This window comes from Balaenoptera musculus, chromosome 2 (genome assembly GCF_009873245.2).
Source record: "Balaenoptera musculus isolate JJ_BM4_2016_0621 chromosome 2, mBalMus1.pri.v3, whole genome shotgun sequence".
Lineage (NCBI taxonomy): Eukaryota > Metazoa > Chordata > Mammalia > Artiodactyla > Balaenopteridae > Balaenoptera > Balaenoptera musculus.
In genome coordinates, this window is record NC_045786.1 from 112,392,158 (window position 1) to 112,410,634 (window position 18,477).

At 36.5% G+C, this 18,477-nt stretch overlaps 1 protein-coding gene across 3 annotated transcripts in view; it reads left to right on the forward strand.

Annotated features, from left to right (window-relative positions):
- Positions 1 to 18,477, forward strand: part of SRP54 (signal recognition particle 54) — a 43,871-nt gene that overhangs the window by 20,486 nt on the left and 4,908 nt on the right. For all 3 annotated transcript variants that reach the window (XM_036842872.1, XM_036842870.1, XM_036842871.1), the window contains 6 exons: positions 7,529 to 7,679; positions 8,759 to 8,907; positions 9,205 to 9,305; positions 9,812 to 9,898; positions 13,398 to 13,471; positions 13,682 to 13,790. In XM_036842872.1, the coding sequence (XP_036698767.1) occupies positions 7,529 to 7,679; positions 8,759 to 8,907; positions 9,205 to 9,305; positions 9,812 to 9,898; positions 13,398 to 13,471; positions 13,682 to 13,790 (671 nt within the window). The remainder of the gene's footprint in view (positions 1 to 7,528; positions 7,680 to 8,758; positions 8,908 to 9,204; positions 9,306 to 9,811; positions 9,899 to 13,397; positions 13,472 to 13,681; positions 13,791 to 18,477) is intronic.

Consider the following 18,477-nt stretch of genomic DNA (forward strand, 5'->3'; position numbering starts at 1 on the left):
ACATTTATTGCTTCTTTCACCTGCTTATTTTCCTGGGTAAATTTTAGATTTTTTTAATCAAGTTCTAGAAAGAAAAATCTCCCTAAAGTTGTGATTAGAACTACAGTGAAACCAATTAATTTAGGGGAGAACTGACATCTTTACTATACGTGTATAGTTCCATTTAGGAACCTGCTATGTCTTTTTTGTTAAAAAATTTTGTCCTTAAGTATAATCATTTTCTTCATTTAAGGCTCACATATATTCTTATTAAGTGTATTTCTACTTGATTTTTGTTGTTAATTTAGGGGGAAACTTTTTGTTAACATTATATGTCTTTTCATTTGACAGTATTAAACTATATCAAAAGTTGCCACTAATCAAAAGAAGGCAAATTAAAATGAGATCTTGTTTCTTGATTTTCAAGTTCAATGGAGTTTTGGTTTTTTTGTTTTTAATATTTATTTATTTATTTTTTATTTTGGCTGTGCTGGGTCTTAGTTGTGGCACACAGGATCTTCGTTGTGGTGTGCAGGATCTTTTAGTTGCAGCATGTGGACTCTTAGTTTTGGCATGCTGGCTTCTTAGTTGCAGCATGTGGACTTCTTAGTTGTGGCATGTGAACTCTTAGTTATGGCATGCATGTGCGATCCAGTTCCTCGACCAGGGATGGAACCCAGGCGCCCTGTGTTGGGAGCTCAGAGTCTTAGCCAGTGGACCACCAGGGAAGTCCCAAATTAAATAGAGTTTTCAGGATTGTGAAAATGTAGTAAAATAGGAATGAAATTAAAGTTTTGTGACGGACATTTTCCTTTTAAAAACCAAAAGCCTAAATGATCAGACCGTTTGATCCAAATTCAACTTGTAGGAGTATGTCATAACAATTTCAAAGAAACAACGTTACTTACTATTCATTTTGGCTATAGTTTTAAGACCAAGAAATTGGAAAACCTTAAATGGCCAACAGTAGGGCATTTATTTAATAAATGATAGCATAGCCATCTGATAGAATGCTATATAACTTAAAAGTCATGTTTTACAAGAATATTTAATGATTTTATAAAATGCTTACAAAAGGATGGCTATCATCAAAAAGAATACAAAAGACAAATGTTGGCGAGAATGTGGAGAAAAGGGAATCCTTGTACACTGTTGGTAAGAATGTGAATTGGTGCAGCCGCTGCGGAAAACAGTATGGAGGTTTCTCAAAAAACTAAAAGTAGAACTACCATATGACCCAGAAGTTCCACTCCTGGGTATACATTCGAAAAAAACCCCCACTAATTCGAAAAGATAATGTACCCCAGTGTTCATAGCAGCATTATTTATAATTGCCAAGATACATCCCCAAACACAGTAAGTTAAACAAAATGAGAAGACAGAGAAATATGCAGCAGATGAAGGAGCAAGGTAAAAACCCACCAGATCAAACAAATGAAGAGGAAATAGGCAGTCTACCTGAAAAAGAATTCAGAGTAATGATCGTAAAGATGATCCAAAATCTTGGAAACAGAATGGAGGAAATACATGAAACGTTTAACAAGGACCTAGAAGAACTAAAGAGCAAACAAACAATGATGAACAACACAATAAATGAAGTTAAAAATTCTCCAGAAGGAATCAATAGCAGAATAACTGAGGCAGAAGAACAGATAAGTGACCTGGAAGATAAAATAGTGGAAATAACTTCCATAGAACAGAATAAAGAAAAAAAAATGAAAAGAATTGAGGACAGTCTCAGAGACCTCTGGGATAACATTAAACACCCTAACATTCGAATTATAGGGGTCCCAGAAGAAGAAGAGAAAAAGAAAGGGACTGAGAAAATATTTGAAGAGATGATAGTTGAAAACTTCCCTAACATGGGAAATTAGTCAGTTAAGTCCAGGAAGCGCAGAGAGTCCCATACAGAATGAACCCAAGGAGAAACATGCCAAGACATATATTAATCAAACTATCAAAAATTAAATACAAAGAAAAAATATTAAAAGCAGCAAGGGAAAATCAACAAATAATATACAAGGGAATCCCTGTAAGGTTAACAGCTGATCTTTCAGCAGAAACTCTGCAAGCCAGAAAGGAGTGGCAGGACATATTTAAAGTGATGAAAGGGAACAACCTACAACCAAGATTACTCTACCCAGCAAGGATCTCATTCAGATTTGACAGAGAAATTAAAACCTTTACAGACAAGCAAAAGTTAAGAGAATTCAGCACCACCAAACCAGCTTTACAACAAATGCTAAATGAACTTCTCTAGGCAGGAAACACAAGAGAAGGAAATGACCAACAAAAACAAACCCAAAACACTTAAGAAAATGATAATAGTAACATACATATCAATAATTACCTTAAATGTAAATGGATTCAATGCTCCAACCAAAAGACATAGACTGGCTGAATGGATGCACAAACAAGACCCGTATATATACTGTCTACAAGAGACCCACTTCAGACCTAGGGACACATACAGACTGAAAGTGAGGGGATGGAAAAAGATATTCCATGCAAATGGAAATCAAAAGAAAGCTAGAGTAGCAATTCTCAAATCAGACAAAATAGACTTAAAAATGACTATTACAAGAGACAAAGAAGGACACTACATAATGATCAAGGGATCAATCCAAGAAGAAGGTATAACAATTGTAAATATTTATGCACCCAACATAGGAGCCCCTCAATACATAAGACAAATGCTAACAGCCACAAAAGGAGAAATCGACAGTAACACAATAATAGTAGGGGACTTTAACACCCCACTTTCACCAAAGCACAGATCATCCAAAAGGAAAATAAATAAGGAGACACAAGCTTTAAATGACACATTAGACAAGATGAGCTTAATTGATATTTATAGGACATTCCATCCAAAAACAACAGAATACACTTTCTTCTCAAGTGCTCATGGAACATTCTCCAGGATAGATCATATCTTGGGTCACAAATCAAGCCTTGGTAAAGTTAAGAAAATTGAAATCGTGTAAGTATCTTTTCCCACCACAATGCTATGAGACTAGATATCAATTACAGGGAAAAAACTGTAAAAAATACAAACACATGGAGGCTAAACAATATGCTACTAAATAACCAAGAGATCACTGAAGAAATCAAAGAGGAAATCAAAAAATACCTAGAAACAAATGACAATGAAAACACAACGACCCAAAACCTATGGGATGCAGCAAGGGCAGTTCTAAGAGGGAAGTTTATAGCAATACAATCCTACCTCAAGAAACAAGAAACATCTCAAATAAACAACCTAACCTTACACCTAAAGCAATTAGAGAAAGAAGAAGAACAACAGCAAACAACCAAAGTTAGCAGAAGGAAAGAAATCACAAAGATCAGATTAGAAATAAATGAAAAAGAAATGAAGGAAACGAGAGCAAAGATCAATAAAATTAAAAGCTGGTTCTTTGAGAAGATAAACAAAATTGATAAACCATTAGCCAGACTCATGAAGAAGAAAAGGGAGAAGACTCAAATCACCAGAATTAGAAATGAAAAAGGAGAAGTAACAACTGATACTGCAGAAATACAAAGGATCATGAGAGATTACTACAAGGAACTATATGCCAATAAAATGGACAACCTGGAAGAAATGGACAAATTCTTAGAAAAGTACCACCTTCCAAGACTGAACCAGGAAGAAATAGAAAATATAAACAGACCAGTCACACAAGCACTGAAATTAAAACTGTGATTAAAAATCTTTCAACAAAGGAACTTCCCTGGTGGCGCAGTGGTTAAAAATCCGCCTGCCAATGCAGGGGACGTGGGTTCAAGCCCTGGTCCAGGGAGATCCCACATGCCGCAGAGCAACTAAGCCCGTGCTCCACAACTACTGAGCCTGCACTCTAGAGCTCGCAAGCTACAACTATTGAGCCCACGTGCCGCAACTACTGAAGCCCGTGTGCCTAGAGCCTGTGCTCCACAACAAGAGAAGCCACCGCAATGAGAAGCCCACGCACCGCAACAAGGAGTAGCCCCCGCTCACTGCAACTAGAGAAAGCCCGTGTGCAGCCAAAAATAAATAAATAAATAAATTTATTAAAAAAAAAATCTTCCAACAAACAAAAGTCCAGGACCAGATGGCTTCACAGGCGAATTCTATCAAACATTTAGAGAAGAGCTAACACCTATCCTTCTCAAACTATTCCAAAATATAGCAGAGGGAGGAACAATCCTAAACTCATTCTTCGAGGCCACCATCACCCTGATACCAAAAGCAGACAAAGATGTCACAAAAAAAGAAAACTATAGACCAATATCACTGATGAACATAGATGCAAAAATCCTCAACAAAATACTAGCAAACAGAATCCAACAATACATTAAAAGTATCATACACCATGATCAAGTGGGGTTTAACCCAGGAATGCAAGGATTCTTCAATATATACAAATCAATCAATGTGATACACCATATTAACAAATTGAAGGATAAAAACCATATGATCATCTCAATAGATGCAGAAAAAGCTTTTGACAAAATTCAACACCCATTTATGATAAAAACTCCCCAGAAGGTAGGCATAGAGGGAACCTCCCTCAACATAATAAAGGCCATATATGACAAACCCACAGCCAACGTTTTTCTCAATGATGAAAAACAAACTATTTCCTCTAAGATCAGGAACAAGACAAGGTTGCCGACTCTCACCATTATTATTCAACATAGTTTTGGAAGTTTTAGCCACGGCAAACAGAGGAGAAAAAGAAATAAAAGGAATCCAAATTGGAAAAGAAGAAGTAAAACTCTCACTGTTTGCAGATGACATGATACTATACATAGAGAATCCTAAAGATGCTACCAGAAAACTGCTAGAGCTAATCAATGAATTTGGTAAAGTAGCAGGATACAAAATTAATGCACAGAAATCTCTTGCATTCCTATACACTAATGATGAAAAATCTGAAAGAGAAATTAAGGAAACACTCCCATTTACCATTGCAACAAAAAGAATAAAATACCTAGGAATAAACCCACCTAAGGAGACAAAAGACCTGTATACAGAAAACTATAAGGCACTGATGAAAGAAATTAAAGACAATACAAACAGATGCAGAGATATACCATGTTCTTGGATTGGAAGAATCAACATTGTGAAAATGACTATAATACCCAAAGCAATCTACAGATTCAGTGCAATTCCTATCAAACTACCAATGGCATTTGTCACAGAACTAGAAGAAAAAATTTCACAATTTATATGGAAACACAAAAGACCCTGAATAGCCAAAGCAATCTTGAGAAAGAAAAATGGAGCTGGAGGAATCAGGCTCCCTGAGTTCACACTGTACTGCAAAGCTACAGTAATCAAGACAGTATGGTACTGGCAGAAGAAACAGAAATATAGATCAGTGGAACAGAATAGAAAGCCCAGAGTTAAACCCACACACATATGGTCACTTTATCTATGATATAGGAGGCAAGAATATACAGTGGAGAAAAGACAGCCTCTTCAATAAGTGGTGCTGGGAATACTGGACAGCTACATGTAAAAGAATGAAATTAGAACACTTCCTAACACCATACACAAAAATAAACTCAAAATGGATTAAAGACCTAAATGTAAGACCAGACACTATCAAACTCTTAGAGGAAAACATAGGCATAACACTCTATGACATAAATCACAGCAAGATCCTATTTGACCCACCTCCTAGAGAAATGGAAATAAAAACAAAAACAAATGGGACCTAATGAAACTTAAAAGCTTTTCACAGCAAAGGACACCATAAAGGAGGTGAAAAGACAACCCTCAGAATGGGAGAAAATACTTGCAAACGAAGCAATGGATAAAGGATTAATCTCCAAAACATACAAACAGCTCATGGAGCTCAATATCAAAAAAACAAACAATCCAATCAAAAAATGGGCAGAAGACCTAAAAGGACATTTCTCCAAAGAAGATATACAGATTGCCAACAAACATATGAAAGGATGCTCAACATTTCTAATCATTAGAGAAATGCAAATCAAAACTACAATGAGGTATCACCTCACACCGGTCAGAATGGCCGTCATCAAAAAATCTACAAACAATCAATGCTTGAGAGGCAGTGGAGAAAAGGGAACCCTTCTGCACTCTTGGTGGGAATGTAAATTGATACAGCCACTATGGAGAACAGTATGGAGGTTCCTTAAAAAACTAAAAATAGAACTACCATATGACCCATCAATCCCACTACTGGGCATATACCCTGAGAAAACCATAATTCAAAAAGACACATGTACTCCAGTGTTCATTGTAGCACTGTTTACAGTAGCCAGGACATGGAAGCAACCTAAGTGTCCATCGACAGATGAATCGATAAAGAAGATGTGGCACATATATACAATGGAATGTTACTCAGCCTTAAAAAGAAGCGAAATTGAGTTATTTGTAGTGAGGTGAATGGACTTAGAGTCTGTCATACAGAGTGAGGTAACTCAGAAAGAAAAACAAATACCGTATGCTAACACAGATACATGGAATCTAAAAAAAAAAAACGGTTCTGATGAACCTAGGGGCAGGACAGGAATAAAGACGCAGACGTAGAGAATGGACTTGAGGACACGGGGCGGGGGAAGGGTAAGCTGGGAAGAAGTGAGAGAGTGGCATTGACATATATACACTACCAAATGTAAAGTAGATAGCTAGTGGGAAGCAGCTGCATAGCACAGGGAGATCAGCTCCGTGTTTTGTGACCACCTAGATGGGTGGGATAGGGAGGGTGGGAGGGAGACGCAAGAGGGAGGGGATATGGGGATATATGTATATGTATAGCTGATTCACTTTGCTATACAGCAGAAACTAACCATTGTAAAGCAATTATACTCCAATAAAGATGTTTAAAAAAATGCTTATAAAAAGGTGTTAAGTGGGAAAGTATGTTTAAAACACTATGTAATACAAGTTCAGTTATTAAAGAAAATGTAAAAAAAATTGAGGGATTCACAGCTCATTCAGAAAAGATACGCAGCAGAATCATACAGGATTTCTGGCTTCCCTGGTGGCGCAGTGTTTAAGAATCCGCCTGCCAATGCAGGGGACATGGTTTCGAGCCCTGGTCTGGGAAGATCCCATATGCCACGGAGCAGCTAAGCCCGTGCACCACAACTGCTGAAGCCCGTGCACCACAACTGCTGAAGCCCGTGTGCCACAACTACTGAAGCCTGCATGCCTAGAGCCCGTGCTCCGCAACAAGAGAAGCCACCACAATGAGAAGCCCGTGCACCGAAATGAAGAGTAGTCCCCGCTCACTGCAACTAGAGAAAGCCTGCGTATAGCAACCAAGACCCAACACAGCCAATAATAAATAAATAAATAAATTTATTAAAAAAAAAAAAGAATCATACAGGATTTTGTAATTGGAAAACTGGTTACTGCTTCATGCTGCTCTAGAAGTGGGTTGTTATATTTAATACGTATTAGATTTTATAATTCTAAATTGACATTGTGATCATTATGACTTTTTCAGAGTAGATTAAGTGTGCACTAACAATTTCCAAATTTTTTGTATTTGGAAGTTTTGCTGCTAAGTCATTTTTCCATGTTAAATAGCTATACAGAAATGGATCCTGTCATCATTGCCTCTGAAGGAGTGGAGAAATTCAAAAATGAAAATTTTGAAATTATTATTGTTGATACAAGTGGCCGCCATAAACAAGAAGACTCTTTGTTTGAAGAAATGCTTCAAGTTGCTAATGCTATAGTAAGTAGCTTAATTTAACAACATTATTAAGACTTTGGTTAAATTAATTATAAACCCTGATTGAGTTTATGAACCATATAAATTATTTTTTGCCTGTAAGACAGATTCCAAGTAATTTATTTTTATTTTGGGCTCCTTTATCTGTATGATAAGGACTTAATCTTCTGTACATTAATATGAAATTTTCATGAGTATTGAAATGTTTCCTTTCTCACTTAATCATCTTATTAGTATGTATAAGAAAAAGTAACAAGCCAAAAAAATGAGAATTAGCCTTTAATAGCTGTTGAATTTCCTTTCTGTAAATTATTTAAATTAAATTAAAAACATTTGCTTTAGGTGAATTTTGAAAGACTTTTAAAATGAAGCATTTAAAAATATTAATCATCATTTAGTGTCTCTTTAAAATTGTGATGGAAATAACTTGGGAAGAAGAAGTGGTTTATAGGTAATCTATAGCACATATTATGAACCCATGTTTTGCCATTGAGGTGTTGGCAGTAATTCTTTGGTTAATGATTAATACTAATACGTTGTTTTGTTTTGTTTAGCTGTGCCATTATTTTGACCTAGGTGAGCAGACCTAAGGGAAATATCCTCATCTGTCCTTTATTTTGGTTTCAGCGCACACTCTTCTACTTTTTTTCTCTGATTTACTGTTGCTATTCCATTTGTCTAGAGTGTGATTCCTCTAGATCGTTGCTTAACTTTTTCCTCTTTATTCAGGCCTCAGCTCAAATGTTACCTCCAGCCAGGTCTTCCCTGACCACCCTACAAAAAGAAGCCTCCCACACCTCAAAACTGATTTTCTCTGTTCCATTTTAATTATTGTACATCTGAAATATTTATTTGCCTATTTTTTTAATCTGTCTCCAGTGACTAGAATGTAGGCCCCACAAGGACAAGGATTTTCTTATTCATCTCTTTGACTGAGGACATAAATGGTGCCCAATACATAGTACTCCCTCAGTAAATACTGATTGATTGAATAATTATAATAAATACTTTTTATAGCTTCTAATGATGAAATTTGCTTAAGGTCAGTAAAAATATATATCTTTTCTATTTAAATTTTCTAGCAACCCGATAACATTGTTTATGTGATGGATGCCTCCATTGGGCAGGCTTGTGAAGCCCAGGCTAAGGCTTTTAAAGATAAAGTAGATGTAGCCTCAGTAATAGTGACAAAACTTGATGGTCATGCTAAAGGAGGTGGTGCACTCAGTGCGTAAGTATCATTGATGTTATTGTCCTGTGTCTTGGGCTTAGTGTGTGTGTGTGTGTGTGTGTGTGTGTGTGTGTGTATGGCTTTCTTATTAATCATTTGAAATATATTCCAATATATTCCAATATGTTTAATCATTTAAAATATATTTCAACAGAATTTTGGAGTACCTCTGATATAGTTCTCCTTTAGCTAGTGAAAAGAAACTTGAGCTATGTACCTTTGTCTAATTACCTTTGAAATCTTCTAGAAATTTGTTTTCCTTTTTGAGGTTATTTTGTGTTTTCTTTTTCTTTGCAGAGTTGCTGCCACAAAAAGTCCAATTATTTTCATTGGTACAGGGGAACATATAGATGACTTTGAACCTTTCAAAACACAGCCTTTCATCAGCAAACTTCTTGGTGTGTACAGTGGTGGGGATATAGAAAAATCTTCAAGAAATAGTGTGAATTTTTAGGACAGATTAGGATTTTAATTCTGCCCTGTCACTAACTAGCTCAGGAAAATCATTTTCTTCTATGATTTATCTTCTTTACCTGCAAAATAAGGATGGTGGTTATCTGCTTCCTGTAGTTAGAGTGGTAAAATGAGCTATTAGATGGAAAGTTCCTTGGAAAAGTTTTAGAGCTCAATACCAGAAGCATGTTGTTGTAGTAATAGCAGTGATAATGGCAGCAAAACTTTCATAATGTCTCCAGGTGTTCGAGAGCATGGAATTTGGAATTAAACCCTGGGCTGCAGTTCCTGCTTTGTCACTTAACCTCTAGCTTCAATTTTTCACCTGTGAAGTGCAGTAGAAATATCTGAGCTGCCTATCTCACAGGCTTATTATGTATGTGCTTGCATTTTGCATAATGTAAAACAGATACACTATTAGTTATTAATTTTACTTTTTTGGGTCTTATAGGTATGGGTGACATTGAAGGACTGATAGATAAAGTCAACGAGTTGAAGTTGGATGACAATGAAGCACTTATAGAGAAGTTGAAACATGGTATATGAGTAGCAAAAAGCATTTGATCTCAGATGACTTACCTGGATTTCTTTTGATAAAGCTATAATTTGTTTGAAATGATACGTCCATTAAAGTCAATTGTTCAAATGTTTACTGTTTTAGATTTATATACAAATCATTTTAAATCTCAGGCATCTAAGCAATTGTAGAATGGAGTGTTTTTATTTTCTTTCTTGTAATCAAATTGCATTAAGATTAAAATTGAAGCTTTCATTGGGTTCCTTGGAGTAAAACAGGTTAAAAGTATGTTAGAATACTCTCTTCTGATTTGTTTGTTTACTTATAAATTTTATATTTATATGTAATAAAACATATAAAAAGAAATTTAAAAGAATGAGATTAAATACCCACACATGTTTTCTTTACTCACATTGAAGACAACTCCTACTGAAACGTGATTAAGAGCTCAAGTTTTTTAACCTAACATGTGACTTTTTCAAATTACTTAACCTCGGACTACCCTGGTGGTCCAGTGGTTAAGACTCCACGCTTCCACGGCAGGGGGTGCGAGTTTGATCCCTGGTCTGGGAAGTTCCACATGCCGCGGAGTGAAGCCAAATTAATTAATTAATTAATTAAATTGAAAAAAAATCATGTTCAAATTACTTAACCTCAATTTTCTTATGTGTAAAAAGTAGATAATACTAAGTATCTTCTTCATAGAGTTGTGAAGATTAAATTAGCTGATATATGTAAAATGTTCAGCATGTCAGAAGCATTTAACATATTACTGACGATTTCTGTTTTTCTCAAAATGATATTACTCTTAATTTCCATGGCCGCATACTATCCTGCCTCTTTGCTCCTTCTCATTCATCTCGTCAGGTGCCTATGCCTTTACTTCTCAAATGCTGATGTTTTCCAGGGATCATTCTAGGCCATCTTCTTTCTCTGGAGCTTCAGGCTCATATCTGTATGTTTCGATGCTTAGATCTTCCTTAGACGTTTAGTTCAGTTTATCCTTGTCTTCCCACCCTAACCTCCCACCCCAATGTTATCATCTATGAATTTAACATCATTGTCTTGTTGCCAAAGTCAGAAACTTGGATGTTGTCATCAACTCATCTCTTCCTCACTCTGCCCAGTCCTTTTCCCATCAGTCGTTAGTCCTAGTGATTCTACCTCCTAATTATCTCCATTCCATCCCCTACTTTCCAGCAACTATGCAAGTTCATCTCTTACCTAGATTGTTTATTCTAAGTCTTTTAACAGATATTCCAGTTTTTTGGACTCTTCCCCTTGGATCAGTTTTTTATACTTCAGCCGAAATGATCTTTCAGAAATGCAAATTTGATCCTATTACCTTTCTTAAAATCTTTCAGTAGCTTCCCATTTCCCTTTGAGTACTTTTGAATGACTCCACTATGTAACCCACATCTTCCGAGTCATGTTTTGACACTGTTGTTTTTAGCATTCCGTGTGCTGGTCATGCTGAATTTCTGTCAGTTTCTCAGATGTACGCTGCTGTCTCTGCCTTTGCCCTTGCTGGTCCCTCTGCCTGTTAGATAGTTATCCTCTCTTCTTCCTACTTCTGTGCTTCTTTATCCCAGCCAAACTGGCTAACTCCTACTCATACTTCAAGTCTTTCCTTAAATGTGCTTCAGGGACATTCTACCTTATCCTTAGACTAAGTTAGAACCCCCTACTGTATGTTTCCATTGGATCCTGTAATTGCTGTATGAGTCATCACAATGATTTGATGTCTGTCTTCCCTGCTGGAAAGTGAAGGTAGGTTTCATAGCTGTGTTCTTCCTCTTTTATGTTCACAGTACCTAGTACAATTTCTGGCATTTACTAAGTCTTTAGTAAATATTTGTTGAATGAATGAATCTATCCTTTATTGCCTGATTCTTTCCCCCTGCCTTCCTCTATCATAAATAGCCCAACCACTGCTTCTACTACCACACTAAACTGGGTAATATGTTCCTAGTCAGTCTGCTTTCTGACTCCTAGGTCTCTCTTTATATCTCTGCATTTTGCTTCTGCTTCTAACATTCTACTCATTTCTGATATCACCAAGGGCCTCCTAATTTCCAAATGTAGTGACCTTTCTCTTTCCTCTTGGCTCCCAATATTTAACAGTGTTATCTGCCTTTTATATTTTCAAACTCTTCACTTGGGTTCCATGACAGTGGATTTCTTATATTTATCATAGCTTCAATTGTCATTTCTGTAATATGTATTTTAGCCTTAACCTTCTCTACCACTGTTTTATTCTGCATTTCTAGCTGCCGGCTATAACATTTCTTTTAAGATACTGTACTGCTACTTCAAATTCAGAATGCCTAAAACCAAACACCATTTTTGTTTATATCTTAGGACAAAAATAGAAAATAATCTTTCTCCTTTGTCTTGTTCTTTCTGTTTTTCTTCTTAACTGAATTTACATAATAATGAAATGCTCACATTCTAAGAATATCATTCAATCAACTTTGACAAATGCACAATAATCTACACTCCATCAGTAAAGAGAACATTTCCATTACTCTAGAAAGTTTGCTTATTCCCCTTCACAGTAAATACTTCATATTATAGGAATCCTAGAGTGTATCTTTTTTTCCCACATGGTTTCTTTGACTCAGCATAATATTTTTAATATTCATCCAGGTGGTTGTACTCACCTGTAGCCTGTTCTTTTATTTATTTATTTATTTATTTATTTTATTTATTTACTTTTGGCTGCGTTGGGTCTTCGTTACTGCACACGGGCTTTCTCTAGTTGTGGTGAGAGGGGGCTACTCTTCGTGACAGTGCATGGGCTTCTCATTGCGCTGGCTTCTCATTGCAGAGCACGGGCTCTACACGCGTGGGCTCAGTAGTTGTGGCTCGCAGGCTCTAGAGCGCAGGCTCAGTAGTTGTGGCGCTTGGGCTCAGTTGCTCCGCGGCATGTGGGATCTTCCCGGACCAGGAAGATCCTGGTCCGGGACGACCAATGCAGATTCCTTCCTGCATTGGCAGGTGGATTCTTAACCACTGTGCCACCAGGGAAGCCCATAGCCTGTTCTTTTATTGCTGAGAGTAGTATTTCATCCAGAGTCTATCCATTTTCCAGTTCATGGACAGCTAAGCTGTGTAAGAAACTCCAAATAATCTTCTAAAGTGCTTTTGCCCATTTTACAATTCTCATCAGCAGTATATGAGAGTTCTGCTTGTTCTACATTCTCTTTAACTTTTGGTGTTGTCAGACTTTTTAATTTCAGTTGTCCTAGTAGGTATAGTTTGTCTCCTTTGTTTTCACATTTCCTGTATTTATGTCCATTTTCTCTGATAGAATATGAGCTTCTCTAGGATAGGATCTGTCTGTCTCCTCTGTATTCATCCTGTGATCTTGTGTGTAGTAACTGCTCAGTGAATATTTATTGATTGGATATTTTATAAGTGTGCTTCAAGATGAACCCATGATTAAGGAAAATATTAGTTTTATTGACTGGAAATGTTCATTCTCTAATATATCTGCATCATTTATATTGTATTTCAGGTCAGTTTACGTTGCGAGACATGTATGAACAATTTCAAAATATCATGAAAATGGGCCCCTTCAGTCAGATCTTGGTTAGTTATACTAAAAAGTTTTTTTCTAACCTCTTTTGTTTCTGTTAAAATTTCTAAGAACAGATATACTTGCTTTAATTATTTTAATATTTGGGTAAAAATAGATACTTTTAAAACTTGGTATCAACATTAAAGCCATTAGTTAAATGTGAACATTCTGAACAATTAATCTCAAGCTATTATTGATTTTATGTTTAATATATCTTTTAGGGGATGATCCCTGGTTTCGGAACAGATTTTATGAGCAAAGGAAATGAACAAGAGTCAATGGCAAGGCTAAAGAAATTAATGACAATAATGGATAGTATGAATGATCAAGGTAAGTTGGTAGATTATTTGACTTGGAGGGCAATGTTCTGAATATCAGCAAGTTGAGAGTTTAACTGTGTTCTTGTGGACAAGATGGGGAAAATTTAGACTGAAAGATTATTGTTAGGGAGATTTCTAGCTGCTTGAAAGCTCTTGCTCAAAGGGTTGTGATTACTGGGTTGACCTCCTCATTGAGAGAAATGTCTAGTATAGGGCTTCTCCAAATGAGTTCTGTGGAGAGAACACAAGTTCTTTATGGTGTTGATAGAAATAACTTAAAAGGGGAGTTCTGTAGTCAAATAAATTTGGGGGAATGGTGCGTTAAAAAAAAAAAAACTAGTAAGTTTATTTATTGTATGTCTCCTCAGAGCTCTAATATGCTAACATGAATTGGGAATCTGTAAGAGAGAGATAGTTTATGCAGTGTTTACCAGCTTACTTTGCTCTATAACTCTCAAGGTTTCGGTCTTCTCAAGTACACTGCTCTATCTCTAATCCTACATTATCCCTCTCTCCTGTACTTTCAGGTCCTCAGCCCATGAACATTTCTAGACCCATGACCTCTTTATCTTTTTCCCAGTTTTTTTAGCACCCTTTCTGATTCAACCCAGCAGGCATGCCAAACATTTATCACCCTTTTGTAGGCCTTCTACTCTTGATCTCTGTTCTTATTTACAAAGAAATACAGGCTTTGGGCATTGAATTCTTTCAGCCTTTGGCTGATATACCTATGAGATTGTGACAGCCACAAACCATTCTTAAAGCTTTTTCAAGGACCTCTCTCCATCAGTAAAATCCTCTCCTATATCTGCAGTCTCTCCTTACCTACTGACTTTTTCCCCCCATCAATATATAAACATTCTTTCTTAAGTTCACAATTTCACATTTTCTAGACTTTACTTCTCCCGCATGCTTTTACTCTGTCTCTCTTTTCAGTCAGGCTTCTTAAAAGAATGGTTTATGTTCCCAAACTACTGAAATCTCTCCCCACCATTACTGTGAAATAAATCATATAAAGATTTTCAGTAACCTTCTACTGGTCTACTCTAATGGATACTCTTCAGTTTTTTTCTTGACCTTTATAACATTGGATGTTAATCACCTTTTTTTCTTGGTTTCCATTATACCATCTCCCCATTTTACCCTTACCTTTCTTGGTTTTGTTTGTTTGTTTGTTTGTTTTGTTTTGTTTGTTTGTTTGTGTTTTTGGCTGTGCTGTGTGGCTTGCAGGATCTCAGTTCCCAGATCAGGGATTGAACTGGGGCCACGGCAGTGAAAGCCCGGAATCCTAACCACTAGGCCACCAGGGAACTACACATACCTTTCTTGTTCACTTAGTCTCTTTCACTGGTCTCATCCTCACCCAACCTCTTAAATGAATATATGCTACAGGGTTCTGTCCTCAGCTAGTGTTTCTTATCATTCTGCTCAGTTTTGAATAATGTATCCACATCTATGCTTTGTCTACTGCCTGATTATTTTTTGTAGTCTCTGCATCTTTCCTGATCTCTAGGCCTTCATAGTAACCCAAATAATGTTCCTCTCTCATCTCTGTATCTTCAACACTATTAAAAGTTTTGCATGTAGAATTAATAACTGCAGCTGTATCTAGAGTGTTTATTCTGCCCTAGGTACTGTCCTGAGCACTTTACATATTTTAACCCACAACAACTCTTAAGGGACAATTCTGGGGTCAAAATCCAATCTAGCTGTTACAGATTAGGATACAGGGAAGTTGAGTAATCTGCCAAAGGTCACTAGTTAGGGAATGGAGAGGCTGGGCTTCTGGCTTGAGAGTCTATACTCTGGATCACTTCCTGTCTAGGTGCTCACTGAATGGTGGACAGACATCTCTATTACATGTCTGAGAGTTTTCTGAGGTACATCAGGTCAAAAATGTAGTGCTTCTGCTTTGGTGAGTGACACTTCCATCTATCTATTCAGTCACCCAAGCTAGAAACTGGGGTCAACTTAGATTTACTATCTAGTCATTCTATTGATCATGGGTATAGAGGTATTGAGATGCCTAACTTTTCTCCTTTCAGTTGTGTCAGTTTTGCTTCGTGTATTTTGAAGCTCTTTTGTTGGGTGCATACACATTTAGGATTGTTATGTCTTCTTAGTGAATTGACCTGACCCTTTTATCATTATGTATGTAATGTTCTCCTTTGTCCTGCTCCACTTTATCTGATATTAATGCAACCACTCCAGCTTTCTTTTAATTAGTTGTTTGTATTGTATATCTTTTTCTATCCTTTTACCTTTAACCTACCTGTATCATTATATTTGAAGTGAGTTTCATATTAACAACATGTTATGTTTTTTCTTTTTTAATAATTCTGATAATCTTTTAACTGATATATTATTCATATATTAGGATTTAGTTCTGCCATTTTATCTTTTGTTCTGTTTGTTCACTCTGATTTTTTTTCTTCTCTTTTCTCTTTTCTACTTTCCTATGGATTGTTTGAACATTATTTACTATTCTATTTTAATGTATCTGTATGTTTTTGAGTTTGTTTCTTTGAGTAGCTTTCTTAGTGGTTGCTCTAGGTATTACAATATATATACATATTTAACTTATCTCAGTCCATTTGTATCAGTATTTCATCACTTCAGGTACAATATAGAAACCTTAACATCACCTTAGACTTAGTGAGTTATACTTCCTAAATATTTCTCATATCTTCTCTCTCCTCTTTGTCTCTATATCCCCTGAATTAGTTCATACACTCATCATTCCTTACCTGGATTGCTACAGTAGCCTCCTGACATTTCCCTTTCTCTTTTTTCACTCCTCTTTTAATCTGCCTTCCTCACTGCCACAAGAATAATCTTTCTAAACATAACAGTTCTGGGATCGAAATCTTTCAGTGGCTCTACGTTGTCCTCGTGATGAATTCCCAACTCCTAAGCCTGGTGTACAAGTTCTGTTATAATTTTGTCCTTACTTACTTTTATAACCTCTTAAATCTCTCAGCTCTTATCCATGCTTTGTTCCTTCTACACAAAACTGTTTTCATTTATTCTAGGAATCCATGTTCTGCTTCCTAGAATATCCCTTGCTCCTTTCTCTCCTTTACTTATACTTGTCCTTCAGGACTACACAGTTAAAGAGAAACCACCAGCATGGAGCCTTTCCTGACTTCCTTTCTTCTTTGAATTATGTCCCCTTCTGCTTTTTGCTTAACTGTGTCCTGTTGCTTGCCAGGATGTGCTGTTATTCGCTGTCTTCTTTCTCTCACTCCATTTGAGCTCTTGGAAGGAATATGATACACATTTCTAAATGTTTTATCATGAAGATGTGGCTTAAAAGCTGCATTTATGAAATGGATTTAGAGGTTTTAACGGACTATAAGTTTATTATGAGATAATTTGATCTTTATTTGTATTACATGAGTAATTAGTCTTCCCCTGGATTTCAGTTCACTTCTGGACAATATGCTTAGAGGGCATAGACAAATTAGAAAATGTAGTTACGAAATCAGCATGGTAAATGGGGTGCTAAACCATGTTATAAGAGGAACAGTCAAAAGAGTTGGATATTTGTCACCTGGAGAAAATTCACAGGAGTCATCATGGCTCTCAAATAATTTGAAAGCCTTATTCTTTGTGCCTGGCAAGGAGACATCTATGCAAAATAGGAAGGAATGTCAGGCAAACATATTTCATTTTAATATGTGAAAAGATCTTCCATAATTACAGATATTAGAATGGCATAGATTGACTTATTTTGGATAGTGGGTCATCTCTCCTGGGGTCGTTAAATCAAAGTTAGGTGATCACTTATTGGGGGATATTGTGGAGAGAATGCAAACATAATAGAAATTTTGTTCCTGAGATTGCATGCAACTAATGCCATAAGAAATGTACCTCGGGCTTCCCTGGTGGCGCAGTGGTTGAGAGTCTGCCTGCTAGTGCAGGGGACACGGGTTCGAGCCCTGGTCTGGGGGGATCCCGCATGCCGCGGAGCGACTGGGCCCGTGAGCCACAACTACTGAGCCTGCGCGTCTGGAGCCTGTGCTCCGCAATAACAGAGGCCGCGATAGTGAGAGGCCCGCGCACCGCGATGAGGAGTGGCCCCCGCTTGCCGCAACTGGAGAGAGCCCTCGCACAGAAGCGAGGACCCAGCACAGCCAAAAATAAATAAATAAATAAATTAATTAATTTAAAAATGATACATTACTAAAAAAAAAAAAAAAGAAATGTACCTCGTATTCTAAGAGTTATCAAAACACTGGAAGGAATTAACTCATTCTTTATGTTACAGAAAGCATTAAAAGACTAGTAGTAATTACTTGATTATATAGGAAATATACAATTATTCTGTTGATTATAGATAGAACCTACCTACTTCTACTTGCTTATATGCCTAAATTTATGATTTAAAGGATAATAGTTATTTAGAGCTAAGGTGAGCACTTTTGTTCCTTTTTGAAATATACCTTATACCTCTGGCATATACTCTGAGGAGCAGTTGGATATGAGATATAGAAAGGGTGGACAAAGAAAATTTTTTCAAAGAAAAATTTTCAGAATGTTCTATTTTACTTAAACTGTAGGGTGAGTAGATGCGTATTTGTTTTATTGTTTTTATAGCTTATGGCTATTATAAATATTCTTTTGAATATATTCCATGCTTATTTTTTAAAAACCAGATGCAGACACACAGCAGATGATAACAACATTTGTTAAAT